At 41.9% G+C, this 27,816-nt stretch overlaps 3 protein-coding genes across 3 annotated transcripts; 2 read left to right on the top strand and 1 right to left on the bottom strand.

Annotated features, from left to right (window-relative positions):
* Positions 1-757: 757 nt before the first annotated feature.
* LOC308083005 (RNA-binding protein 15-like) lies at positions 758-7,236 on the top strand. Its single transcript, XM_080425096.1, has one exon. The coding sequence runs from the start codon at positions 895-897 to the stop codon at positions 3,520-3,522; it is 2,628 nt and encodes an 875-aa protein (XP_080281222.1). The 5' UTR covers positions 758-894; the 3' UTR covers positions 3,523-7,236.
* Positions 7,237-11,270: 4,034 nt separating this feature from the next.
* On the top strand, positions 11,271-14,942 carry LOC308081795 (pepsin A-like; the record flags this gene model as incomplete). Its single annotated transcript, XM_080423419.1, has 7 exons — positions 11,271-11,326; positions 11,825-11,975; positions 12,171-12,288; positions 13,160-13,301; positions 14,352-14,496; positions 14,594-14,692; positions 14,811-14,942. 7 exons carry the CDS (start codon positions 11,271-11,273, stop codon positions 14,940-14,942), a joined length of 843 nt encoding a protein of 280 aa, XP_080279545.1.
* A 6,947-nt stretch (positions 14,943-21,889) lies between these two features.
* LOC308082202 (amphoterin-induced protein 1-like) lies at positions 21,890-24,517 on the bottom strand. Its single transcript, XM_080423875.1, has 2 exons — positions 24,389-24,517; positions 21,890-23,781 (listed from the first exon to the last, which is right to left on the bottom strand). The coding sequence occupies exon 2, from the start codon at positions 23,693-23,695 to the stop codon at positions 22,160-22,162; it is 1,536 nt and encodes a 511-aa protein (XP_080280001.1). The 5' UTR covers positions 23,696-23,781; positions 24,389-24,517; the 3' UTR covers positions 21,890-22,159.
* Between the last annotated feature and the right edge of the window lie 3,299 nt (positions 24,518-27,816).

Here is a 27,816-nt window from a genome sequence, read left to right as displayed (position 1 = left end):
GTATGTAACCCAGTTGTATGTTGTATTATTACAATTACAATTATAGTTTAATATTCCGTCAAAAGGAATGCCACATCATGGCATGGCAGATGTTAAAAAAAACTTCTGGCTGCTTTTACAACTACACTTAAAGTTTAATCTACAACAACATCAACTGTACTTTGGCCCCAAAGCCGCACCCTTTTTTTGTCAGTAGCCGAGTAGCATGAGTGGCACCCGAGAGAACCAATGGGCTTTTCGCCCAAAGTGAAGTAGGCGGGGTCTTCTATACACACACATTCACTACCAGCGTTGCCATGTCTGCTTATTATAAGCGACTTTGGGCTTGTTTTTCTGTAAAGTCGCTTGAAAATATTGGTAGTTGCGGATTGCGTTATTTTGGGCTTGTTTCTAAAGTATAGTTGTTTATTTGGAAATGTTTCCTAATGCTGTTTAAACAGTGGTTCTTAAACATTTTAATGTCAAGGACCCCCAAATCAATAAGCATTTGTCCACAGACCCCCCCCATCTGAAAATATTTTGTGCCAGGGACCCCATACAATATTTGTGTTGTTAAAATGTTTTAAATATATTCAAAATGTTCCACTTTTCCCCCAATTTTTTGGGGGAAAATAGCAGATCTACAAGCTCACAACGTGTCGCAATTGAGCAATTGATCGGCTATTTTAAAATAGCCGATTCTTTTGGGCTTGTTTTCCTAGACCTGGCTGCTTATTTCTCTCCCAAGATGTGGCAACGCTGACACACACTACTGACTTCTCCAACATGGCGGATGTGTCGCTCGGTTAAAACACACACCGCTATATCGAGTCGAAAAGTACGAACCGTTTAAAGAAACGAAACGAGTGCATTTGCATTAATATATCAGTGTTTCAAGTCGCCGTCGGTTAAACAATGAAGGGCAAAGAGCGGTCGCCGGTGAAAAAGCGCTCGCGCGTCCTGGACGATAATATCCGAGGAGAACGAGGAAGCCACCCAACTAGTAAGAAGGTGGTCACACTGTCGGCGACGGGCGGCGGCAGCAGCAACAACGGCAATAGTTCCAGTTCTGCCAAGAGCGGAGCTTCTTCTTCCAGGAGGTCTCTGCCCGGTGACAAGAGAGACACGAGGGACCCGGAGGGACCCAGCAGCAACACGTCGAGTCGAACCTCCGGGTCTCATTACGAGTACGGCGGGGGCAATGGTGCCGGATCCGGCAGCAAAGTGCACAGCGGCGGTGGCGACATGGACGCTGCTGCCACCTCCTCCAGGGCCAGCAACGCACGCGGCGGCGGCGATCATCCGCGGCCCCCGTCGTCCAACAACACGGGGGAAAGTGAGTACAAGACTCTCAAGATAAGTGAGCTGGGCACGCAGTTGAACGACGAGGAGATCGAAGACGGACTGTTTCACGAGTTCAAGAAGTTCGGCGACGTGAGCGTGAAGATGAGTCGCTTCAACGACGAGCGAGTGGCGTTCGTGAATTTCAGGAGGCCCGACGACGCGAGGGCGGCGAAGCACGCCCGGGGGAAGTTGGTTCTGTACGATCGGCCTCTGAGGATCGAGGCCATTTACATGAACAAGCGGCGGAGTCGCTCTCCTCCTCCTGCTTCCAAAGACTCGTTCGCTGCGGGACACAGACACTTACCGCCCCAAAGACAACTCTCGCCTACTGGTTTGGGCTACAGAGACTACAGATTACAGCAACTGGCGCTGGGTCGCCTGCCCCCACCTCCCCCGCCACCCCACCTAAGGGACCTGGAGAGAGACAGAGAATTTTCTCTCTATGACGCCAGAACTCGACCTCCTTTCATCCCCGAACGTCAAGTTTTCCGTGAGGAGGACCTCCTTTACCCCGAAGATGACGGAAGGGCAAACAGGACGTTGTTCCTCGGTAATCTCGATATCAGTGTGACAGACAGTGATCTGAGGAGGGCGTTCGAGAGGTTTGGAGTCATTACAGAGGTGGATATCAAACGTGCAACACAGTCGCAGTCGAACTGTACCTATGGATTTCTAAAGTTTGAAAATCTTGACATGGCTCACCGTGCAAAAGTGTCAATGCATGGCAAACTAGTGGGGCGCAATCCAATAAAAATTGGCTATGGCAAGCCCACCCCCACAACAAGACTGTGGGTGGGTGGGCTGGGTCCCTGGGTTCCCCTTGCAGCACTGGCCAGAGAGTTTGATCGGTTTGGCACAATCAGATCTGTGGACTACAGGAAAGGAGATGCGTGGGCTTACATACAGTACGAGAGCCTGGACGCAGCCCAGGCAGCCTGTACCAACATGCGGGGCTTCCCTCTCGGAGGTCCTGACAGAAGGCTCAGAGTTGACTTTGCAGAAGTAGAGCACCGTTACCAGCAGCAGCAGCAGCAGCAGCCGCAGCAGCCGCAGCAGCAGCCTTACATGCAGCTTCTCCCTCCTGCACGCTATGACCTCGTCTCTGAGCCCTTCACTCGCCGCCTCACTCCAGAGTCTATAAGGCTGAGAGAGAGGTCCCCTCCAGGAGGGAACCTTCGCTACAGAGAAAGGGACCCTTATAATTCTGCAGACTGGCCTGGCCTGGGTGTCCATGACAGGGTGCGGGGTGCAGGGTTTCCCCTGGACCATCTGGATAGGCGTGAACCCTGGTCACTGGAACGAGAACGGGAGTTACAAAGCCGAGATCAGGGTCGCAAAAGAAGACCGCTGGAAGACGGTCGGCGGTTGGACCGCTCCCCCGACAGCAGCGACTATGCTCGGCGCCGCCCCGGTAACTCACTGGAGCGCAGCCCCGGAGGGAGCAGTCGAGACGGGGGGCGCTGCAGTGACCCTGAGCGCCCACGTGGCAGGAATTCCCCTGGCAGAGGGCACCAGAACAGCCTTGACAACGGGCCTGGAGAAAAGAGGCGGAGGACACTCAGCCCGGGGGAGCTGGGCTCTGCTAAGCGCAAAGCCAGTGACTTTGTCAAGAGCCCTTTGAGGAAGGAGGAACGTTCAGAACACCCTTCCTCCTCTTCCTCCAAGTCCAAGCAGGAGGCTGGGGGACAGAAAGTGGGCCAGGCCTGGCAGGGCGTTCTCCTGCTGAAGAACAGCAGCTTTCCCACATCAATGCACCTGCTGCAGGGGGACATGGCCGTGGCTGCCAGTCTGCTGGCGGACAGCTCCGTGGGCAGCAAGGGGTCCCAGTTGAAGATCACACAGCGCCTGCGCATGGACCGTCCCAAGCTGGACGAGGTGACTCGTCGCCTCAAAGCCGCCGGGCCCGGTGGCTACTCCATCCTCCTCGCCGTACCTGGGAAAGCCGAGGACGGGTCCCAGGGCGTGGGCAGCTCAACAGAGAGGCCACTGAAAAACCTGGTCTCCTACCTGAAGCAGAAGGAGGCTGCCGGCGTCATCAGTCTCCCCGTGGGAGGCACCCGCGACAAGGAGCATGCAGGAGTCCTTCATGCTTTTCCCCCATGTGATTTCTCCATGCAGCTCTTGGATGCCTCCTCTAAAGCCTTTGCCAAATCAGAGGAGGACTATTTAGTGATGGTCATAATCAGAGGAGCATCGTAAAATGAAGACAAATGTGCTAGTAATGAAATGTCTGTATTCACACTTGCACACGGTTTGATTATTAAGCCCAATTCATACGGTGTTGTGTGCAGAACATAGCCAACCTACAAGCAGGTCTGCTATTTCCGGTGTGCGATGCAGCATAAATTAGGCATTAGTTGAATAAACAGGGAGGTGGAGCTGAGGAGGTGTGACTAAGCTTTCAGGGTCAGTCAAATAGAGCATAATATGAAAGAAAATGGTCTGATTTTAAGTTTGCTAACCTGCATGAGTAGCCTGCTTTTTTTTCCTCTTTTTTTTTGTTCAGAACTTCAGGGTATATTTGTACGGGAAGGGAAAGTCACATGGATACATTTTATTGAGTTCATAATTTGGTTATTTAATTCATGCAGGAAACATGCACCTCTGATATTTGATTATGAAATCACAATGGACTGAAGGGTACTGCACTTAAAGAAATCAAATGTAGTCAACATTTTCATAAATCACAGATTATATACTTGTTGCCTTATAGCAGTTGAAAAAAAGCGTAAATCATTTACATACATTGCTATTGTTTCAAATCACAGATAAATCTATAAAGATATATTGACATCCAAAACAGAATAGCTTGCCTTTTTTATTTTTTACTCTTTCTTTACCTATATTTGGTTGGTCATTCTCAACAGGTTATCAAATACTAGGAAGGTGTTTGAGCCATAACTGCAGGAGAATTGAGTCAGTCTCATGTAAATATTAATTTCCATTGATGTAACTATACTCAGTTTTCTCTAAAGCTTTACCAATTTACTCATAAATAAGATAAAAGTTTATGTGGACATATGCATTTTTTGCTGACAGAGTTTATTTTGAGTACCTGACTGTTCATTTAGAAAATCAACATGTTTTGTTTGTCAGCCATACTACTTGAATCTAGAGAACATGGTGGAAGTATCTTTGTACAAACTTTTTAAATTCTTTTGATAAATTGCATTATATCATAGGTAATGGTGTCTTGCCTTCACTGATGCTTGATGCCTAATTTCATCACCTGAATTATTTATTCTTTTAAATTGGTAATTGGTACAGGCTATTGACATGAAAAGCATACTACAATACTATCAGCTTTCTGAGCCACATGAGAGGTTTGTTTTGTATTGTAGGACAAAAAAAGAGGCAGATTGTTTATCTTTCATCATTGGTGGCACCAACAGCATACATACTGTACAGTATATCATAGGTCTTAACATTACTACTACCCGTTTATGGTATACATTTTTTGGCTTCCCTAACTTGTGAACACATTAAATTGTAATAGTCTGTGAAAAGGTTGGATTTACGTGGAACATTTTTTATGTTGGTTACTTTTTTTTATAGTTTGATGCTCAAAAGAGCAAAGTGTGTGGTTTGCTTCCTTTTTTTCCCGTAGCTCTTCTTGTTTTTCCAGAGCCCTTTTGTGTCGCTAAATTGACAAGACATTTCCCACAATTGACATTGTGTTATCTTATCAGTCAGCGATGCCTCACTGACTGAGCAATTCCATCTTGTGTATATTGGTTTATATTTTTATTTTATTGAAGGCTTACAGGGTCTCGGTAATCTTTTTTTTTAAATTCTGACCGTAGGTGAAGCTAAACTTAGGCATTTGCTTGCGAAAGAGTAAAAAAGATTAAGCAATACAGGAAAGGACCAAGCTGTATTCATCAAACTGTAGGTGATTTTATCTGCAAAATAGGATGCCTTCTTTCTCTGTGTTCATATACCAATGGAAATAAATTTAGCAGCCAAAATGCTGATTAGGTAACTGGATACAAAGTACTTAAATAATATGTAGGCTCTTCTTGGTTTGTAGACCATTCGCCTGTTTTGTTGTTGGTGCCATTGCCCTTTGTATTTCCATCTTTTATTTTTCATGCATTTCAAACTGAAAATTCATAACTCATGGCTAAGCACCAAATAACATTTATGTGGCAACACTCTTGATGTGGTGCTTTACAATCCCTCTGCAATGCATACATGGCTATTCCTTTTTTTTAATATATAATCACATTATACACTTAAAATGCCCCCCAGATCAGTTATTTTTGTTAACTTAAGTCATCAGAAACGTTTACCTTCCCAAAACTTCACATAATGTAGCTAAAATGCTTAAGTAAGAATAACATCTGATGTACAGTATGTGTATGTATGCTGTGGACCTTCCCCACAACTGAACAATGAATCCAGTAGTCAGAAAACATCTTTATCTTCAGAGGACTGAGAAAATGCCCCAGAATACATCAGAGTATGTGGGCTCTTCTGCAATGGCCTTCCCTTGAAAGAACTGTTGTCTTGATTTGTTTTAATGCTCTGTTGATTTCAGTATGTTTTAAATGGAGATATTGATTTGTGCTGTACATTGTATACTCGGGATATCTGGAGAAAAACATGGAGACCATCAGTGCTCATGTGCCTAACAAGTAGGCCTACTTGTCAGAAAACACAAAGTGCAACTTGTCTCAGTTTTAATAAATTTTCTCTTTCGTGGGAAACAAATATTGGCCTTGGAAGACAACTTTTGTGACCTTTTCTATTCTTGGAATTTTCTCTTTCATGCAAAGGCTTATCAATTTGAAAATGGATCCCTACTCTGCCAGAAAGGAGAGGAAAGTAAGAGATCAAGCCAAACCAGCTTCTCAATTCTGTATTTTGACATTGGTGGTCCATCACCAATCCGTCGTTGAATACCCCTTTTCGAAGAGTTTCTGATACACCCTTTGTTGATATTGAAATTTGTGGCTTCTTACAAGCTCTGTATTTAATTGCTTTTGCCAAGGCAAGCCTACAGTCACTGTGCCCCCTGACAAATGGGGCTTTATACTGCAGTCACCTCCAGCCCAATGCTTGTTGGAGTTATGGGAGTGTGGCTGAAGGTGACCACCACAGAGCTCTCCAGGTCAACTTTATCAGCCTGGGTAGCCTCAATGCAGCTGATCGGCTTGTTCCGACCACACCAGGCTCCGTTGCTGTGGTCGACTGCATCTGACAGCTTCTCACAGGGATGAAAACTCATCAGATACTCGGCCTTCTCTCTCACCTGGCTCCAGTAGCTGGCTGGTGCAGAAAGTATCAAGATCCCTCCCAACACCTGCTTCACCTTAAAAAGGAGCAGTGATGAGAATGATTCACTTTTGTGTAATTGCCCGTTGTTTTGTCTTCCTTGTTTTTGGGAGTCATGCGGAAGATTTGTTTCATACGCTCAGGTTGAGACAGTGTGCCACAGAACCTTTCTTTTTACTATTGCCATTAAGTGGAAAGGAAATGCAATGGAAGAGAATTCTTCGCCTATATCCTGTGCAGGGATCCTCACTTTTTGTTATAACTTGACATGTGCTCTTTTAGAGTTTCCTCGAAGCTAAGAAATCAAAGGCAAGTGTTTCCCCACTCTCATGAGTCCAAATCCACAGGATGTATCCCCTCTGCAGCACCGCTTTCCTGGTCATCACTGCTCCAAGCCTGATGTCCAACAAGTGTTGCCTTCCTACACTGATGGCATCACCAACAAGGTTTCCTGTAAATGTGTATGAAACAGGTTTGAGCCCTTAAACCACATTAACACCTATTCCTCCTCAGTTAAAGTGTTCTGGCCAGAATATGATTTTTGGATACATATAAAACATAGAGCTCTATGGACTATGGTGCCCTAAAATTACATCACATGGGTAGTCGGTTATATTAAGTCTTGAGACGAGTAAAAAGGAATCCTGCACACCGTCTTCACTTACAGACAATAAAAGGTTTATTAGAGATACGTTTCGGTCGCTCTGACCTTTTTCTGGCTCTAAGTGAAGAAAGAAACCGTGTGCAGGATAAATTTTATTGCCCATCTCATAGTATATGAATCAGAAATGACAGGTTGATCATAATTGTTAATAAGGTTGCCATCAGGTGCAGAGTAAAAACAAATCTGTGAAATAATTGCTCTTCTAGCAGTCTAGGATCAGTCCATTGTAATCACAATCGGAGAGATCCAAATCACTGCTTCTTAGGAGGCGAGGTGACTGATAAAAAAATACCTTTCAGACTCTTATTCAACATCATTCTGTGCAATATAATCTAAGGCAATATTTACCAATAAGTGTGATGTGAGTAACAGAAGTATTGTATCACAGTCCTTCATATCCACTCTACCTTTACATTTGTTTTAAACTTTTACAATGCCATCATCCAATATCTGTCTGTGTTCAGTTTATGATTTGGAAAATCCAAGTTAAAATAAGTCTTGACTGATCGATGAGACAACACAGGAGAAAAAGACCAATATACAGTGTAGGCCGTGCTGAAAATGAGCCTCATCTTGCAGATAGAACATAGATCAAGCATCCAGACATAAATTAACATGTATAATGCTTAATGCTTAATACGTGGATTGCTTATTTGCTAAACCCTTTGTCGAAAGATTGACGTAGAATGGGTAAACCAAATTCAGTGTGATCTACTGTGAAAGGATGTTTTAAAAATGTCACATTTTACAGAGGCTGTGAATGAATAACACCTCAGGATGGAAGACAAGGACAGTGCAGTCTCTATTCCTCCCAGTTTAAAAAAAGCCAACAAAAGTCTGAGGAAAGGGACTGAAGGACCTCTGTAGACATAATAATGAACTTAGAAGTTATGAATGGTCATTGAATAGCTCCAGAGGCTGCATCAGATGAGGCGAAACTAGGCCTTGGTGAGTACAACTTTCTATTTGCACTAATATGTATTATATTTTAAAATTGTATCAGATTTGAATAAAGACTTCTATTTTTTGAGGGATCCTTATTGACGTTTGTCTCATTCTTGCATATTATGTGTATATTTGGAAATGACCACAGGACAGGATTTTTGAGTTTGGACTGATCTTCTGATCTTTACACCATTACTCCTGTAGGGGGCAGAGTCGTGTAGCAGAACTACTGACATGTCATGTACAGATTAGAAGGGGACGTGATTAATTGCAATGCTATTTAAGGTGATTCATCCATATTAAAGCGAAAGGAAAGTAGTAATTTAATGGTGTGTTAACGTTATCATTTTTCTAAAGTATGGGGATAACCTTATCTTGCTGGTATACGGTTAACAATAAGGAAGTACTCATGAGAGATTAATGCTTATTTTAATTTATATACATAGATACAAATCTGTGGTCTTTATGGCACAAGGCCATTAAAAATACTTCCAAGTCAGCTATCCCACCCATCCATGACCCAAAATGGCATTATAAGACAAAATGCCAGACGCCAGAGGATTAATGGACAAAGCCCTGTTCCGGGATTTGTTCTTCTATCATAGGCCTACTACCATAACTCCCAAGTACAATTAAATATTTGCAACCAATATAGATGTTAACAATTTTCAAACGTTTTTTTGTTAAAAGGTTATTAAAGCACGATTTTCTGATAGTAACAGGGGTCTCACCATCTCTCCAGTAGTTTCCCTATTTCATCATACATGGGTTTTGCACAAAAAGTATAGTGAAAACACGTTGCGAGCTTAGGCTATTTTCACTATTTAAAAAAAACTATTTTAATAATAATAAAGGAATGGTTTTGGACATCACCTGACAGCAACGATAAGCTATAAGTATTTGAGAAGAGTCAACAGAACTGGGTGCTGACACAGCACCTGTTGAAGGTCATACTGCAGCACCAACAAAGACTTTACACATGGAACCAGCTGGTGTATTTAGATCAGTGCTTCTCAACCTGTGAGCCGGGGCCCACTGGTGGTGGGCCTTGAGGATTGCAAGTGGGCCGGTAAAACACAAAGATTGTAATGATAACATAACATAACATTAACATTAAAATAATAATGTCCTAGTATTTTTTCTTTAAAACCTTGAAAAGTGTGTTTTCATTGTGCTACTGATATATAGGAACTTAAAGTATACTATAAAGGATATAAGTAGCCATTGATCCAAGACGAAAAACAATCGATTGACATCTGGCTCTGGAAATGCCCTAAATCTATAACCCATAAAACAACCGTTTCTCTTGAGGACCAGGAAAATGGGCCTCTGTTTCAAAATCTACTATACTTGTGGGGACATTTGGCCCTCACAAGTACAGTAATACCAGCACGCACGCACGCACGCACGCACGCACGCACGCACGCACGCACGCACGCACGCACGCACGCACACACACACACACACACACACACACACACACACACACCACTAAGGTGAGAAGAAGACACTGGAGCAGCTCAGACATTTAAGCCTCTTTTATTATTGACTCTGAGGGAGATGTAGTATACATCGAAACGTCAGTCAGTCATTGTCCTACATAGCACCTTCCATTATTAAATGTCCGAGCTGCTCCAGTGTCTTTTTACTCATCTACTGTTGTGTCCCGCTCCTGTGACGCCTTAAAGGAGTAGTTCACCCAAAAGATTACTTATTTTCTATCAATTACACTCGCCATGAAGCCTTGAATTCATGGAGATTGTTTTATTTTTGTTGCATTCCTAAGCCAATAATTTGATGACCGGCGGAGTCTCTGGTAGGAGACTCAAAGAGTCAATAGGTCAACAGGTCATCGGTCAATAGGAGTCTCCTATTAACCGATGACCTGGTCATCAAATGATTGGCTTAGGAATGTGACAAAAATCATTTTTTGGGTGAACTACTCCTTTAATTTGGCTGAGGTACGGTGGAACACCTTTTCTTACACACACACACCACTATTTTCTTTTCACATCACTATACGAACCATACTTTGCACGCAGGGACTTACAAAGGGAAGTGTGATAGACTTTTAAGCTCATGACTCAAACCTCTGCAACACTATTCACCCCCTGTGGACAGTTATCAAATCATTTAGCTCAAAACTTAATGAATTCTTGTGGCACTATGACACATTTTCATAGCACAGTATTAGGCATTGTTTTATTTAATTGATCAATATAGTTATTTTGTCTAAAATAGAAATTCAAGCCACAAACTGAAAACCATTCTTTGCTGTGCTGATGTTAGAATTTACACAATTATTACCTTATTTCACAGTTATGTGTTGAATCCAACATTGAAACAAGAATTTCAATGTTAGATGTGTTTTAGAGTCATAGCTTGATTGTGGTCTGTGTTTAGTGTCATTGGATCAATCACGGAAGGGAGTTCAACCAACCAATATGTTTTGGTTAACATGGGATTGAAGGACATTTAGCTTTACTTTTACCGGTAGTTCCTTGTGTTTTCTTTATCTGTTTTCACTCATTAAGTTAATGCTGATGTTATCGTTGTTAAGTGGTTTCTTATCAGTACGGTATTTGTTAGTTAGCCCCAGTGACGGAGGTGTTGAGATTAATTTTGAACTTCTATCCGATTCCAACCCATGACCACATCGTTGCTGTCGGGCAGAAACCTTGTATCACTATATTTCAGCTTTTTATGTGTTTTTCTTTTGTAAATTAATGCTTTACTTTGTCATACTACAGTGTCACACAATCGCGACATGTTGAGTACTTGTAGATCAGCTATCTTTTGCTATTTTTGAAAATGATTTTAAGTGAAAGTGGTTACGTGTGTCTGTGAGTTTTATAAACATTTAACCAAAGAAAACATTAACAAAAGCTTGTGACTAAATAGTAACTACATTGGATCCATTGGAACACAGCTTATTTTTTTCCCATTTCCTGGAAAGTTATAGTTTTGGACATATGAGGTTTCCCATCCGACATTGACCATATATAAGGTTCCCAGCTGTTCCCAGTTACCCTTTCTCTCTCTGCCGAGAACCTTTGCAGAGATGAAGTGTGTAGTTGTGTTCCTCATCTGCCTGGCTGTCTCAGAGGGCCTTCTCAAGTAAGTAATAACATTGGAAGCAGTTGTGTAGTAAGTAACTATAAGTATGTTTACTCAAGTATGCTTAAAGTGCAATTTCAAGATACTTCTACCTTATTTGGGTATTTCCATTTCTTGATACTTTATAGTTCTCCTCTAAATCTCAGAGGCAAATGTTGTTCACCACCTCTCAATTATTTGACAGATTTTGTTAGTTACTAGACAAATTATTAATCAAAAATGTTTGAATCTTTAAAAAAAATAGCAGATGTACTAGCAACACATCTTATCGCAGCATGTTGTGAGCTTTTAGATCGGCTATTTTCAAATAGCCAAAGTATAAAATTGGGCTTAATTGGTTAATGTTCAGAATTATAGTGACGTGTGTTAGATATTGGCAAAGGTCTGTTTAAAATGTGATTCCTTATCTACATTCGCCAGGATATTTCATGTTCCACAAGCATAGAATGGTTTATAGTCTAGGGTACACACTTTTAATTTCATGACCTGTCTGTACAGAATTCCTCTGTTCAAAGGGAAGTCAGCCAGGCAGCTTCTTGAGGAGAGAGGCCAGTTTGAAGAGTACAGGAGGAAGCATCCATACAATCCTGCAGCAAAGTTTCTCCCCAGGGCTGACCAGAGTGCGGTGCCCATGACATTAGATCCATATGTAAGTTACACATACTGTAACTACCAGATAAGTAAATAACAATACATTGCATGGGCAAAAAATAACTGATAGATGAAAACAAATAAGTTCAATGACAAATAGCGAAAGGCTTTGTCATTCAACTGTGTCACTAACCATGATGCTTTACGTTTGTCACTTGAAAATCAATTATTTATATCTGCCTTTTGGTCTAAGGTAACATATTATGGGGTGATTGGCATTGGAACCCCACCTCAGTTCTTCAAGGTTCTCTTTGACACTGGCTCGTCTGACCTCTGGGTTCCCTCCTTGAACTGCACCAGCTATGCTTGCGGTAAGAAGGCCTACAATGACAACTGTTCATGAATGTTCAAGGAATTTAATATAAGTACGCTTTGTAGTCCCTAACTTAAGAGACTGACTGAGACACTCTGTTTTGAGAACTTAAAATAGGGATTTTTCATATTTTGTTCTTTACTATAGATATCATGATCTATTAATACATTTTAAAACATACATTTTGAGCCTGTGCAGTAATTGTTGCTAGATACATGCAACATGAAGAGAAGCACTGAAATTCCGGTTGATCTCTACTGTATATGAGGAACTGAATATTTATGTGTAATACCAAAAATAAGTCTACCATTCCTCTTGCTAATTTCTCTCCTACACGGCTTTCTCTCTCGCTCTCTCCCTCCCTCCCTCACTCTCTCTCTCTCTCTCACTCTCTCTCTCTGTCTGTCTGTCTGTCTGTCTGTCTGTCTGTCTGTCTGTCTGTCTGTCTGTCTGTCTGTCTGTCTGTCTGTCTGTCTGTCTGTCTGTCTGTCTGTCTGTCTGTCTGTCTGTCTGTCTGTCTGTCTGTCTGTCTGTCTGTCTTGGTTGTTAGTAGACGCTCATTCAAAGTTCAACAGCAAAGCATCCGCCACGTTTCAGACTGGCACAAAATCTTTCTCCATCTCATATAACACTGGTTACATAAGCGGGACGACAGCATATGATACTGTAAAGGTGAGAAAACTAAGAGAATATCAAATGATTGACAAAACGTACCACAAACTAGAGAAACCAGGTTACACAGACACTGTCTCTCACACTTGCTACACATTGTGGAATTGCCTTAAAGTAATGGAAATGTGTTTGGTATTTGTAGATAAGTGATCTATACGTGGGGGACCAAATCTTTGGCCTCAGCCTCTTTGAGCTAGCCGAAATGGAGATGATGCCGTGGGATGGAATCTTGGGTTTGGCCTTCCCTGGCATTTCCGAGGAAGGAGGCACCACCGTGTTCGACAACATGTGGAGTCAGGCTAAAATCACAGAGTACATTTTCTCCATCTACATGAGCAGGTACGTTTTTTTTAAACCAGTGGTGTAAAGTAACTAAATACATTTACTCAAGTACTGTACTTAAGTACACTTTTGAGGAATTTTTTACTTTACTGGAGTATATCCCATTTCCAATACTTTTACTTCTACTCCACTACATCTCAGAGGCAAATATTGTACTTTTACTCCACTACAATTATTTGACAACTTTAGTGACTAGTTACTACGGTATGCTGATTTAGATTATTATCACAAAACATACATTAACCACTTCAGCCCTATATACACTTCGGCCATTTGAAAATGATCTACAAGCTGATCTACAAGCTCATCTACAAAGCTTGTAGATCTGCTATTCTCAAAAGATTCTTTTAACTTGTGAAATGGGGAATTTTGATTACCGGACTTTTACTTGTTGATACTTTTACTTTAGTAAAAAATGTGAATACGACATGCGGTTAAAAACAGTGGTGGAAAAACACCACTGTTTTTAACCGCATGTCGTCCCTATTTTTGGGCATGTCTTCCAAAACATGTTTATTTGTTTTCAAAAATAGCAGATCAACAAGCTTGTGCGTTGTACTGTATATTTATTATTAGATGTATTTCTTATGTCATATAATGGTCATTTCCTAATAACACAGGCCTTTCTCATCCCCAGATCTTTGGAGGGCAGTATGATCATTTTTGGAGGGAAAGACACGTCATACTTTACCGGATCCATTCACTGGGTCCCTTTGATTAGTTCTGACTTTTGGGCCATCACCATAGACAGGTAATTGGAATGGGATGAGCAAGGACAGTCATTAAATATGAATAGGAACTACTATTCATTATGTGTGTCACTGAATGTTTCCTGAACTTTCTTGACTACTGACTGTAAAGGGATAACCAAGTTGTATTTTACTCTCACACCAGTGTCTATATATTACAGATAATAGTCACTCATGAACCACTGACATAGAAAGTTTGAAAGTCAGAAAACTGTTTAGATGACATTTCGTAGAATCGGTCGTGTTGCTGATGATAAAATTAACATACACTCTTTATGTGTGCTCCGTTTTGTTACAGCATTACTGTCAATGGGAACACTGTTGCATGCTCAGGGACATGCAAGGCAATAGTGGACTCTGGCACTTCTCTTATTGTAGGGCCTAGCAACGACATCAACAACATCAATGCGTGGGTGGGAGCCTGCAGAGATGGGACGGATGAGGTAACTTGGTTTTATTAGTATTACGGGTATAGGCTATAGTTTATAAATGTATAAATTGTGGAACCAAAAACAACAAGATATGGCTCTGTTCCCCCAGGCTATCGTGAGTTGCAGCAATAGAGACGTCATGTCTGACATTGTCTTCAACATAAATGGCTTCAGCTTTGCCGTTCCTGCATCCACCTATGTGCTCCAGGTTTGTCTTTGTACAGTACTGAATCATGGAGATCACATGCAGATCTGTTAATGAAATGTTGTGTTCATTTCACGGCAAGAATTTGAAATGTTTCTTTTGTGTCTTTTCTTTCATTTAGTACGGCGCTAAATGCTTGACAGGGTTGGAAGCTGGATCTGGAAGTTGGATCCTGGGTGAAGTTTTCATGCGGCAGTTCTACACTGTCTTTGATGTTGGTAACAACATGGTGGGGTTTGCTCCGGCTGTGTGAACGGGCCCTAGAGAAGTGTGCCAGTTATGATTTTTATTGGTTATCTAGTAGACTCTGATCCTGAGCAATATTCAGAGCGTTGTTTGTCTATCTTTGAAGCAGCACTATGTAACTTTTTAACTTGAACAAAATTATAAAGTTACGTTATGTTTAAGCAATAACAATCATTCTTCCATAGACAGACTCACGGGGGTCTCTGCTAGGGGCTTGACTTTATTTATATGTATAGGGGAGACAATGAGTTTCATCCTGGCATTTAACAAGGCAGAACTGCCAGTCAAAGCGAAGACAGCACGTCCTCGCCGGACATTGCTTGCAGAGACTTTTGGGTAATGAATTCAAAGACGTTGGCTGCCATGTTATTTGTGGCCACTGATACCCCAAACTACATAGTGCTGCTTTAAATAGCTGCAATTCTTAATTCATTCTTAATTCTGTAAATCTTCCATTAGGCAAATTATATGTGGGTGCCTAGTGCACCATACAGACCATACTCCCCGTCTTACTCCAGGTCTCTCCTCTTTCTCTGCCCTTTGTAACCTCTCTCTATACTATATACACCGTCCTGTCTGAAATAAAGCAATATCATGTTTGTAAAAATAAAATAAAAAATAAGGAAAAAAATTACTGCCTTACCTTTCTTCCCTTACTTCTCTCAGTTGTACTCAACTACAATCATTTAATTCAGTGATGCTGAATATATAGCTTTACTTGCCATAGCAATACTTAATCTGAAAAATATGTTGTTAAAGGGATCCAGTATTGGTTCCAGATTTCAACTTTGAGTCTGATGAACACTAGATGGCAGAAGGCTCACAGAACCACACACACGATCATGTTTGCCATTCATTTGGTTGTCTTAGGAGGAGGGGTAAAAGAATGGATGAGTCATCATCCTTTAGAGCTGTCAATCAGTCACTGTATACAGGGGCTGGATTGCATTCATGTCATCTGTGCCTGTAATGATCTAAGATTTACTGGCTTGGTTGTACTAATTTTAACCTGCGATTGATTAAGGGGCGGGGACACGGGGCAGGGTCAGACACGCCACTGACCTACTGGATCAGCTGCAATTTAATTAAATGTAGCCTATACAACAAGTCTTGTCAACCCTGAACCCAATGTAACATGATCTGCTTGCTGCTTTACACTTTCTATTTGCTTCAAGGGCCAATCAGTGATACAAATGTTGCTGGTTGATAGAATTCACGATCGGCAAAAAAAAAAGGTCAACTATCATTAACTGTATTTGGGGGAGGAAATAGGTTTGTTTAACAGCATAAACCTTATTTACTTGGTTGACCGGAATGCCCCAGGGGTCTATACTAGTCACTTTCCTTTTTTCCCCTTTACACCAAATCAACAATGTGTCACATTGTGATGCTTGTGAGCTTGTAGATCTGCAATTTTTACCGAACGTTTGCCCCAGAATAGGGTTCATGGGGTTAAGTAATGTAACCATTACCTATATTTTAACCTAGATATTGATTTATGATAGGGTAAAAAAAAATAGCATATTCCAAATAGCATACTGCATTTTCTATAAACGTATAAATCACTCTTTCAGAATGCATTTGAATACAATCCTAATTTGTTATCTTTAAAGTGTAATTAGTTTGTGTTACAACAGGATCGACTGGTCGGTACAGTATGTATACTGTGAGTAAACATGGTAACATGAGACATGAGGCTGGAGTTACTGGGTCGTCTTCAATCATTCATTTAGTGGGAGACATCTGTGTAATTGCAGGGCAGGTAGAGGTTAGGTTGCAGCAGATGGACAGACAGATGTCAGAAGAGGAGGAAACAAAGTGCACAGGTTTGGTACTTTGTTATATAAAATATATACAATATGTGGCCACATTAAACCTATAATTCTTCTCATTCATTGTGAGCCGATACAAATGGAAGCACAACATATGAAGGGGAGGGATCTTGAGTAAGCTACTGAGATCAAACGTTATATTATATACCCAAAATACCCATATATAGTGTATAGAAAAAAGGGTATACAGGCCTGGGCCGCGGTGTGGCGGTCCAGGCACCCTAGGCTGAAATGCCAGCCTGACAGCGCGTCGTGGGTTCGATCCCAAAGACCTTTGCTGCATGTCACTCCCCATCTCTCTCCCCATTTCCTGTCAGTCTACTGTCCTATCTATAAAGGCACACAAAAGCCCCCCCCCCACCCAAAATTCAAAAAAGAGTGTACAGTCATATCACTTGATCTTCTATCTCCTCTGTATTTTTTCTCTAAAGTGTATAGCTATCGCTTGCAAACCATGGGCCTACTTTGTGACCGAGTTGTTGAATGATAGTGTGATAAATTGTACAAGAATATTGTTTGTTCCCAGCAGCACTGACTCATATGTATAATGTATGTATACTGTCTGCCGTGCATTAAATATGGCTGGTTAATTTGGCGTATGATCGTGTCCCTTTCCCGAAATAACAACAGAAAATGTATAAATTTTCAGCAAGCGACAATTAGGTTGTATGACGAGGTATAAATCATCACATAACAGATGGAGTAAAGCAATGGTTCTAAAAGTGGGGTCCCCCAGGGGTCCTTGGGGGGGTTTCCAGGGGGTCCCCAGCAAAATTTGTTAATGTAGAATATGCATATTTTATACTTTGGCTATTCAAAAATTGCAGAAGTACAAGCTCACAGCGCGTCACGTGCTTGTACTTCTTTTTGAAAAAGAATATTGAATATTGAAGAATATTGAAGAATCTTGAAAATGTTTGGACATTTTTTGAATTATTTACATGTTTTAACACAACTCTTCTCTTCTGTGGGTCCCTGGCACAAAATCTTTTCAGATGGGGGGGGGGGGGGGGGGGGGGGGTCTGCGCGCCCACGGCCAAATGCATTTGGGGGTCCTTGACATGAAATGGTTTGAGAACCACTGCAGTAAAGGCGAGATATATGCACAGCAAAGCGTGCCAAAGGAAAGTAAATGGAACGGTGAAGTAAGTACCTCTCCCTGAGAGAACAGTGTTTCCGCATCACTGATCTATGCGCTCTAGTGTTTCACCCTCCAAGTAACTGTGGGTATTCCATTAGTTTAACCCATTAAGACCGGGGACGCATCTGCGTCTCATTTTAAGATTTCTTTGGGCTATTCAAAAATAGCAGATATACAAGCTCATAGCGCGGCACCGAGTGCCGCGCTACGAGCTTGTAGATCTGCTATTTTTGAAAAATATTGAAAAAATATTTTCCAGATTTTTTTCAAGAAACTGTTGAGATTTAGATTTTTTAAAGAATCGCCTCAGGTTTTAATGGGTTAATACAGAAACAGAAGCCAATGGAGTTCCGTATATGTGCCACTTTGCACACTGAAGCCTGATCTGTGGATGGATGTCTGTCCACAAATACAAGCGCATTTGAATCACAAACACGCTAGTGTTTCTCCCACTCAAACATAATAATAATACTGTCCTGCACAGATCAATCTGATGAATGTTAACCACACCTCTTATCCGATGTTTACTTGATAGGAATGTAGTGGACAAAACTCGCTTTTCTATCATGTATTTCTGCAGCTTAGGAAGTGGAAATATAGTCAGAATACAGGAATACACAAGAGGACAGTTAATACAGTATATAGTGGAGAACATAATAGCCTCAAAGTCATTGTAGACCTACATCATTCAACAATTAACCCATTAAGACCTGAGAAGATTCTAGAAATGTCTTCTAAATCCTAAAAAAAAATTGGAAAAAAAAACCCAATATTTTTTTTCCTCGATTTTTCAAAAATAGCAGATCTACAAGTTCGTAGCGCGGCACTCGGTGCCGCGCTATGAGCTTGTATATCTGCTATTTTTGAATAGCCTAAAGAAATCTAAAAGTGACACAGATGCGTTCCAGGTATCAATGGGTTAAAATGTAGATTTCTGACACAATGCAGACACTTATTCTAGACACCACGTATGACAACCTTGTGTACCAAATGTAAAGGTGAAATGTGTCACACTCATTCATATCATAATGTATGTTTGAGCAGATGCAGTAATTAGCTGGAGATTACATAACACTGGAGAAATATAAGTGCTTCAATGGAGCCAATCGATGTACATTAGCACACAGATTCTAAAAGGTCTCTTAAATTGATCTTCATATTGATGTAAGTGAGTGTATTACTGTAACACAACTTAAAGGGTTAGTTCACCCCCAAAAATTCTATTGATTACACACCCCATGGAGACTTGAATTCATGGAGATTTCTTTGTTTTTTTCACATTCCTAAGCCAATAATTGGATGACTGGTGGCGAGCCTCCTACCGGAGATATTAACATCTTTAGGAATGCGACAAAAACAAAAGAATCTTCTTAAATTCAAGGCTTTATGGGGTGTGTAATTGATTTAAAAAAAGTTCTTTTTTTGGGTGAACTATCCCTTTAAATTCACCCATGGACTGACTACCTTTCAACTTTTGATTGAACAAAAATGTAGTTAAATCAAAAGTTGTAAGGTAGTCCATGGGTGAATGGTCCATTTGGCTGTTAACTTACATGACGTCATACAGTACATGTTTCTTTTATTTGATTGCCTTCTCATCTGTGTATAAGTATAATGGTCATTAGAGGAGGGCAGTGGCGGGCATCCAGGTACATTAATGTAATTACAAAAGCAGCTGGTTTCACTTAACTAAATTCACAAGTGAGCTATTAGTCAAGTACTGGATGTTGTTATCTGAGATTAATCTCCATCAGCAAAAGAGCTGTAGTGTCAATTTCAATCTTTAAAGTTTGTGATACATAATTTACATGCGTAAAATCAGTGTTTTTGATAGTTGAGGCTTATAGTTAGATGTACTGTGGTGCAAAACACATTTGTTACAGTGTACAATATACATTGTCATCACAAGATCCTAATTTTAGCAAGATAAGTAAAGAAAATAAAAAGTGCTAGGGAAATGTGTTTACATTTCAGCTGAGGCTTACATATTAGCTGAATTAGTGGCTGCTATTTCTGTCTGTGTTTATGAGACTATTGCCCAGTCGCCGGTATTTGTCCGTTTGCATAGGGGTTGTTGGAACTATTTATAAGTATTCGGTAGATAGACGGAAACAATTTTCATTTGCTTTGCCTGGGCCGTGCTGTCTGTCCCGTCTGCCTCCGAGCATCCTTTATGCCCATGGCATGTTATCCCACAGAGAATTGAAGCACAGCAGCATAATACAGACTCTTATAGATATTAAGTGACAGACGCTATTCTTAGCCTGTACACCAGACCTCAAAGCAAGAAGAAATACTGTTGCAAGTATTATGGTAAAGCAACACAACTCCAGTGTGGCTGGTTATTATGGTACATTTGCACTATTTTAGTTACACATTAAAACAGAATGTACTATGACCTTAGGCAGATGAAAATGTTTGTGAACACGAACAATACCCAAAGATACAAACTAGAGAACCGTGGTTCTCTTCTAAGGATGCCATCAAGACACAAAGTGAAAATGATGATCAATTTTACAATGAAGTAGATTCAGACTTTGTTGACTTGTATTTTCATTGTAGTGTTTTTGGAACCAGAAACAGTGATGGTCATTTGGTCACATAAAATCACGCTGGGTCTGGCCACTGCATTCACAGTCACACTCTAATTCATTATTAGAGGCACAGTTCCAGGATGAAGAAGTTCATTGTTCATGTCCACAAAAATATAGACTGTCCAAGAAAGGATTTAATAACATATAATGCTACATTCAATGGTGAGAATAGATGGGTAGTTGACAATTAAGATTTTATTATTAGTTTTTTTAGGGGAGAGTATCTTTTAATCACAACAATATTAAAAAAATATATACTTTGCCTTGTCACCTGAAATTCTCATTAAATGAAAAATAAATAATCTCCCCAAATGTGTGCACAGCCACAATTAAAATAAGTTAACTGTAAATGATTAAAATGATAAAAATGTAAACACCGGCACTGTGTCAAATAGGTCAAAGTCCACAACATTTCCACAACAGGTCGCTGTAAGCCTGTTAGCCAACAGATGACAATTCCAAGGATATACATGTATTTTTCTCTGTGTGACACCATAGGTCAGGATATATAGAGAACACATGGGTGTATTTGACAGGGAGCCAGTCATTAAGACAGCCAGTAGTGATATGATAAGACATTGGTTTACATTAGTCTGCATATTGGTCTCTGTGAACTGGACCAGTTTTTTGGGGTATTTCTTTGCCCTAATCAGTGATAAAACAATTAACAAATGGGTAGCTCCCCCACCAAGCATGTGTTACAGCGTGTGACAGTGCTTTATAGCCATTATAATTGTATTATTTTTTTGTTGGAGTGTGTGGTCTCATACTGTAGGTTATATAATTGCACAAACTCTAATACATGTTTTTACATTTGGGATTGTACACAGTAAAATCCTGAGTGTTAATTTAACTCTAAGAGTCGTGCAACATTTGTACACTCTGTGGAGTTACAAATGGAGAAATTAACACTGTGTACTCTACATTCTTTACGTTAGCCCCACCACCAAAAATTCAAAATGCAGTGGAGATATGTTTTTAATCTACCGACAGTATATGTGATTGACTCAGCTCTAATTGATAGAATGACTAACACTATATTAGACAACAGATACATAAACTGAATTTGCTGTATTTTTGGGCTGTATATGTTTGTTATGTTGCTAAATGTTTGTAAACATTGGAGTAAAACATATATATTTTTTATCCTGTATGAATATTAAGATTAATCTTTATCACTATTATAAATCCATACAGTCAAATATATTTTCTTTCCACTGTGTGTTAAGTTATTACACTAGTTATTAATTATCGATCAAAATCACTGGCCTATACTGCTTTTAGAACAATGCCAGATCTGGGAGAGCTAAGTTAACTTTTTGAATCTTAGGTGTTTAAGCAGTTAAACAAATGTATAGTTTAAAGCTCATCTTGTTTTTGCATGTTCGTTGGACCAGATATTAATATACGACTCCAAATTAAAAGAATAAATAAATAGAATTGCTATTGACGTGTCAACCACCCACATTCTCATTTGGTTACTAGTTCTTATATATGTCAAATAAAAGAAAGCTAATTGCACAATTTAAATCGTAATGTAGTAAGTGTTGACAGGCCACAAGTTCCTTCAACACGTGCATACTGTATGAAGTTCAGTGAGGCGGCCATCTCACCACACCAGCAAAGTCCTGACCTGAAGACTCACCCACTCACTCTCTTACACAACCATCGGGGTATCGGAGGACACCGAGCTAACAGACTCGGCGTCCGACTTCCTTCTCCCCCGACTGTCCCCCTGCCATTCCTCTTCTTCCTCTCCTATTGGGTTCAACCTCCCATTCTGCTCCAGCTGGTCCTTGGGGTCCATGAAGGAAACGCGCCTGCTGAGAAAGGCCTTGGCGGCCCCGGCACTGTCCTCCTGGCCTAGGTTGTCATGCATCTGAGAGATGCTGACTGTGGAAGAGTGAAGGCTGTCCCCCGGGTCGCCCTTGCTCAGGCCCTGGCCCGGGCAACAGATGCAATTGCAGGGCGTGAGAAAAAGGTAGAGGAGAATCATAACGACACTGACCAGACACCCCACCAGGGTGGTGTAGGCCGTCTTCATGCTCTCGATTCCACCGGTCTTAGTGAAGTTATGCACTGCCACAGTCACATACACAGTCTCGTTCAGGGAGTCACTGGACGCGTAACAGGTGTACACCCCAGAGTCTTCCGCCTTGAGGGGACCGATCTGGAGGCTTCCGTCATTGAGGACTTTGGCCGTGTTATTGCCTGGAACATTAGCGGGCAGAACCCAGCTCTTCAGCATATCCTTCTGCCTGACGTCACAGTCCAGGATGAGGTACTGGTCCAGATAGACCTCTCTATCCAGGGCATTGACCTCGCTGCAGTTCAGATGGCGCTTGTTCAGGTCCAGCGTGACCAGTCTTTCTTTTTGCGGCCCTGGCAACAGACAGGTATGGTCATCTCGAAAATCAACAGCTGAGCCGAGGTCCTGGAGGTGCCACCGTGCCACCATTTCGTACAGCTCACAGCTACACGGCAGAGGGTTGTTCTGGAAAAATAAGCCGTTCTTGAGCCATGCGGGTAGAGCGTTGAGCTCCTGGAGGGGCAGGTTTTTAATTCGGTTTGACGACACATCGAGGAGGGTTAGTGTGTCCAGGCGGTTTCTCTCCTTGACCAGCTCCAGCGGGAAGCGGGAGATCTGATTCTGGCTCAGATAGATCTTCTGTATTTTCTGGAGGTTTGAAAAGGCAGTGCGATCGATCTGGGAGATGTGGTTGTTGTAGAGCAGCAGCACCTCCAGGTGTTCCAGAGGCTCAAAGATGAGCTCCTCCAGTATCTTGAGGCCATTGGAGGACAGGTCCAGGTAGCGCAGCCTGGTCACGTGCACAAACGCCTCGGACGAGAGGAAGTTGAGGCCATTGTGGCTGAGGAGAAGGCTGTGCAATCTGCTGAGTTTGACGGGGGTCCAATCGGCCTGAAGCCGGGTGATGGCGTTGAAGCTGAGGTCCAGCAACGCCGTGTAGTGCGGGAGCGCCAGGGGCACGGTGGTCAGGTTCATCTTAGAGCAGCTGACGATGTTGCTGGCACAGACACAGGTCTTGTGACAGTTGAGCGGACTGCTTAAGAACTGCCCGTTGACGCTCATGGCCGGCAACAGTAACGCCAGAGATAACATGGTCAAGAAAAACGCTCCTCTGGACACTCCTCCCATGGCACCATGAGGAAGACAGGGCTGCCTCCCCATCATGTCAAGGTTAGGCTGGGGCAGAATGTCAACAAATCAGGATATACCGTAGATATATCCCCTAGACTTCACGATCGAGGGTCATGGAGCTGCAAGGACATAATAATAATAATACAGTCAGTGAGTAGACAATTTAGACTCAGGGTCAAACATTTGACGATGTTATTTAATATGAATTCGATTCGAGGCTATTGCTATATGGATGATTGATGCATGACATGAAAATGACCGCAGCAGCAGCAGCAGCAGCAGCAGCAGCAGCAGCACTGATCGTCACTATAATATGCTCTCTTCGCGGACTGCTGCACACTACGGGTGCATTGCACCACCAGCCAGCCACCCGTCAAAAAGTTGTTATAGGTCGCGGTTTCAGATAAAACAACCATAATTACCGCCGGTTAATTCTCTTGATTGCTCTAGCTACCAAAATGTACATGGAAACCACAACACCAGTGATAAGATACTAGAGGAAATCTGTTATCTAGGCTGACTATAGTGGCTATACTTCTGTACTGAAGATTGCAGCCATAAGGCTATTATGCTGTTGTTGTTGTTATTATTAGCCCACCCCAGCATCTGGTTATTCTCAGGCAATTTACTCACCACAACAACATACACATTTATGTATATATAGCATACATAGGTTATACATATCTATGTAATCTTGTAGTATATGTATAGCGCCTTAATGCTTACCTTATAGTTGTCTTGTTGAAACGGAGCGAAAGCGTTTCTACACAGCATTCAGCCTCCGATGGGATCAACCAGGATATATCTATATTGGATTTATTTAGCCCATCGAACAGCTCGATCTCTCTGGTCAGCGGTCAACCAATATGAGCGGAAAATAAAGCCTGCGATGGATATACAGAGCCGATTGATCCACTGGGCTCAGGTGTCTCTCTCTCTCTCTCTCTCTCTCTCTCTCTCTCTCTCTCTCCTCCTCTCACTCTCTCTCCTCCTCTCACTCTCTCTCCTCCTCTCACTCTCTCTCTCTCTCTCTCTCTCTCTCTCTCTCTCTCTCCTTCCTCCCTATCTCGCTCTCTCTCCTCCTCTCCCTCTCTCTCTCCCACTCTCTCTCTCCATCTCTCTCTCCCACTCTCTCTCTTTCTTCCTTCCCTCCCTCCCTCCTCTCTCTCTCTCTCTTAGGTAACTAACTTACACATTCAAGTAGCCTAGCCTTCAACAACTGAACCATGAAAAGTGCTGCAATATGCACTTGAACAAATCAGAGCACCACCAATTAGCCTACTAGCAGCAGGCTATCAGGCAATGGTGTCCTATTAAGCGTGCCAACGTGTCGTCACCAGCAGAAGGGGCAAATCAGCCTGCGGGGGCGAGGCATTGGGCGTGGCATTGGGCAATGTTAAGTCAACCTGGTTTTTACCCCTCAAAGATGTCCGCAGCTACCAAAAGACACTTGTTGACGCCCCCTTCAGGATTTTTGGCACGCTCTATAGGAGTGGAAAATGAAAATGAAATAAATAGGCCCTAATATATATTTTAAAAAAAATCAAATTAAATCGATTATCTTATCTTATTGATTATCATATCTTATCTTATCTTATCTTATCTTATCTTATCTTATCTTATATATATATATCTAGATACAGGAAGTCTGACCTCTTTATCACATGACCGAGGTTGGGAGGTTGGGAGGTTGGGACTAGAGGTTAGGGCCGCAAAGCAAATCGGGGAGGGAGGAGAGGAGAGGAGAGGAGCCGAGAGGAGAGGAGACTCCAGAGGGGCCGGACTTCGCATGACGTGTGTGCAGAGTGAATAGGCCAGCAAAGGTCGCCGTCCTGAGGAGGAAATTGACTATTTAGAAGGGATTACAGTCGAAATGTTTTGGGACGATGATGAGTTTGGGACTCTGTCTGGACCAACCTCGGATCGGGCCTAGATGTGACATTTGGTCTAGGCTAGGGCTTGAGGTTCAAAACAACTGTCTGTATCCCTTTTATGCCCATATCAGTAAGTGGAGTTCTGTGTTGGCCATGCCCAAATTTGGAGTCCAGGCCCATCTATGACGTCATACTCAGAACTGTGACATGTGACCTGATGTCATCGTATTGATGACATCAGGGTACTCCATATATGGGGAACTCTGTACATCACTTACTCCTTTGGGGACTCTCCATATATGGGCATAAAAGGGACAAGGACTGACATACAGAGATCTCCATATATGGGCATATCAGCATGCCCTTATATGGGCATATACTGATGACATTAAGGATCTTTATATATATGGGCATAAAAGGGACAAGGACAGACGTATATGGGCATAAAAGGGACAAGGACTGACACATACAGAGATCGCCATATATGGGCATATCAGTCAGATTGGCGGTGAGGTGTACAATAGCTGGTGTTCGGGCCACGTGGCCCGAACCTCTAGTATAATGATAACCCCCGTGAGCTTGGGATATCACTGAGCGACGTCAGAAGGTGACCTCATCAGTGACACCGTCAAGGTTTATATAACTGTCTGCACACCAGAATAGTCTTCAGGGCATGTTAGGTTTGTGACGGTAACTGTCCACTGTCTACCCAATGTCCCCACCCACAAGGACATTGTAATAAGGAAAGGATAGGATAAGATGGGCAATTTCACTATATGTGAGGTATGAGCCTCTTTTTTATACTGTGTGTAAAACAACCCCAGAATAACCTTCCTCACTGCTTTGGCTTCAATGTGCAGCTGCAACCTCTGCTGCATGTGAGAGAGATCTTAATAGCTGTAATTACCCATCAGGGAGTTTTAAAGCATTAGGCCCAGAGACAGGCGTTACACGCACGCACGCACGCACGCACGCACGCACGCACGCACGCACGCACACACACACACACACACACAATACTCTATCCCAGATTATCTAGTCTTCTCTTTGGTGTTAATTTCGTCGACTAAAACTATGACCAAAGATGTTCGTCGACTACCTTCTTGAAAACTAAGCTATGATGACTAAAAAAATAAAAATAAAAATAAAATAAAATGTTAGGGAGGGACTAGTGGAGAAGAGATCCAGTAAAGTCATTTTATGCTTGTGAGTGGGTGTTGCTGTGAGCTTGTAGATCGGCTATCTAAAATCCTATGACATTAAAACTAAAACATTTCAGACGGCTAAAATATGACAAAAACTAAATGGAATTTAATTCAAAAGACTATGACAAATCTTTTTTGGGAGTTATCCAACTTGATGACAATACTGTCACAGGTCAGAAAGGTTTCCTAGCCTTGCGTGGCCAGACAATAAGTGCGATGCAATTTTGCAAAGGCAGATTCGTCTGGAACCAGGCTAAAGGTTTCCTGCTCTCTGACCTTTGTAAATGAGAATGTACACTCTGTAAAATGACAAGTGAATTACAGTGGAAAATTCTGAACAAATCATAATCCTTGTTGTAATGAAGGCTTTCACGTCATATGTTTTTTTTGGTAGATTGCCATGGTTGCATAGTAAGTTTGGGTTGCTTTTGAAAATAAAAAACGTACATTTTTTATTGAAAATCTTATACGTACTAAACACATCAGGTAATAGCAGCACATACATCAACATGTAAGTTTGGGTTGCTATGGGTTTCCATCCACTGCTGCCCTGACATCATAAGTAACTCCTTTTAGACTCAACTTGAGTGGTTGATCTCATAATCAACCATCATGATGATGTGAAACTCCATATATGGATATAGCTGACTCATCGTGTGACCTCAGTGAGACATGACGAGCGTCCAGCCAAGCATTATATAAAGGGGTGCAGTCACGCCATGAGGGAGATGCATTCAGCGTTTCCCTGAATTTCTACCACATGGCTCTTCAAGACTATCGACCAGCTCTAGAGAGAGTCTAGCACCCTCTGTACTCACCAGGATATTTGGCCATGCAAACCAATACACTGTGGCGGGCCCTAGACTTAGACATCCCCTTTCCTTTGAGTAGTATTTTATGCTAGTACTGCTAGAGGTTTTCACATGAACTCTAGCATCCCTATTCTGGACATCCCTAGTCGTAATATAGGCGAACATTCGGCGAAAACAGGTGAACATTTTCTGAATATAGGAAAACATTTGGTGAATATAGGCAAACATTCGGCGAACATCTACCAGGCAACGTGTTGTCGCTA

The sequence above is a fragment of the Gymnoscopelus braueri genome (assembly GCF_963280865.1).
Source record: "Gymnoscopelus braueri genome assembly, chromosome: 3".
NCBI lineage: Eukaryota > Metazoa > Chordata > Actinopteri > Myctophiformes > Myctophidae > Gymnoscopelus > Gymnoscopelus braueri.
Note: the sequence above shows the minus strand (reverse complement) of the source record. Positions and strands in the feature narration are given on the sequence as shown.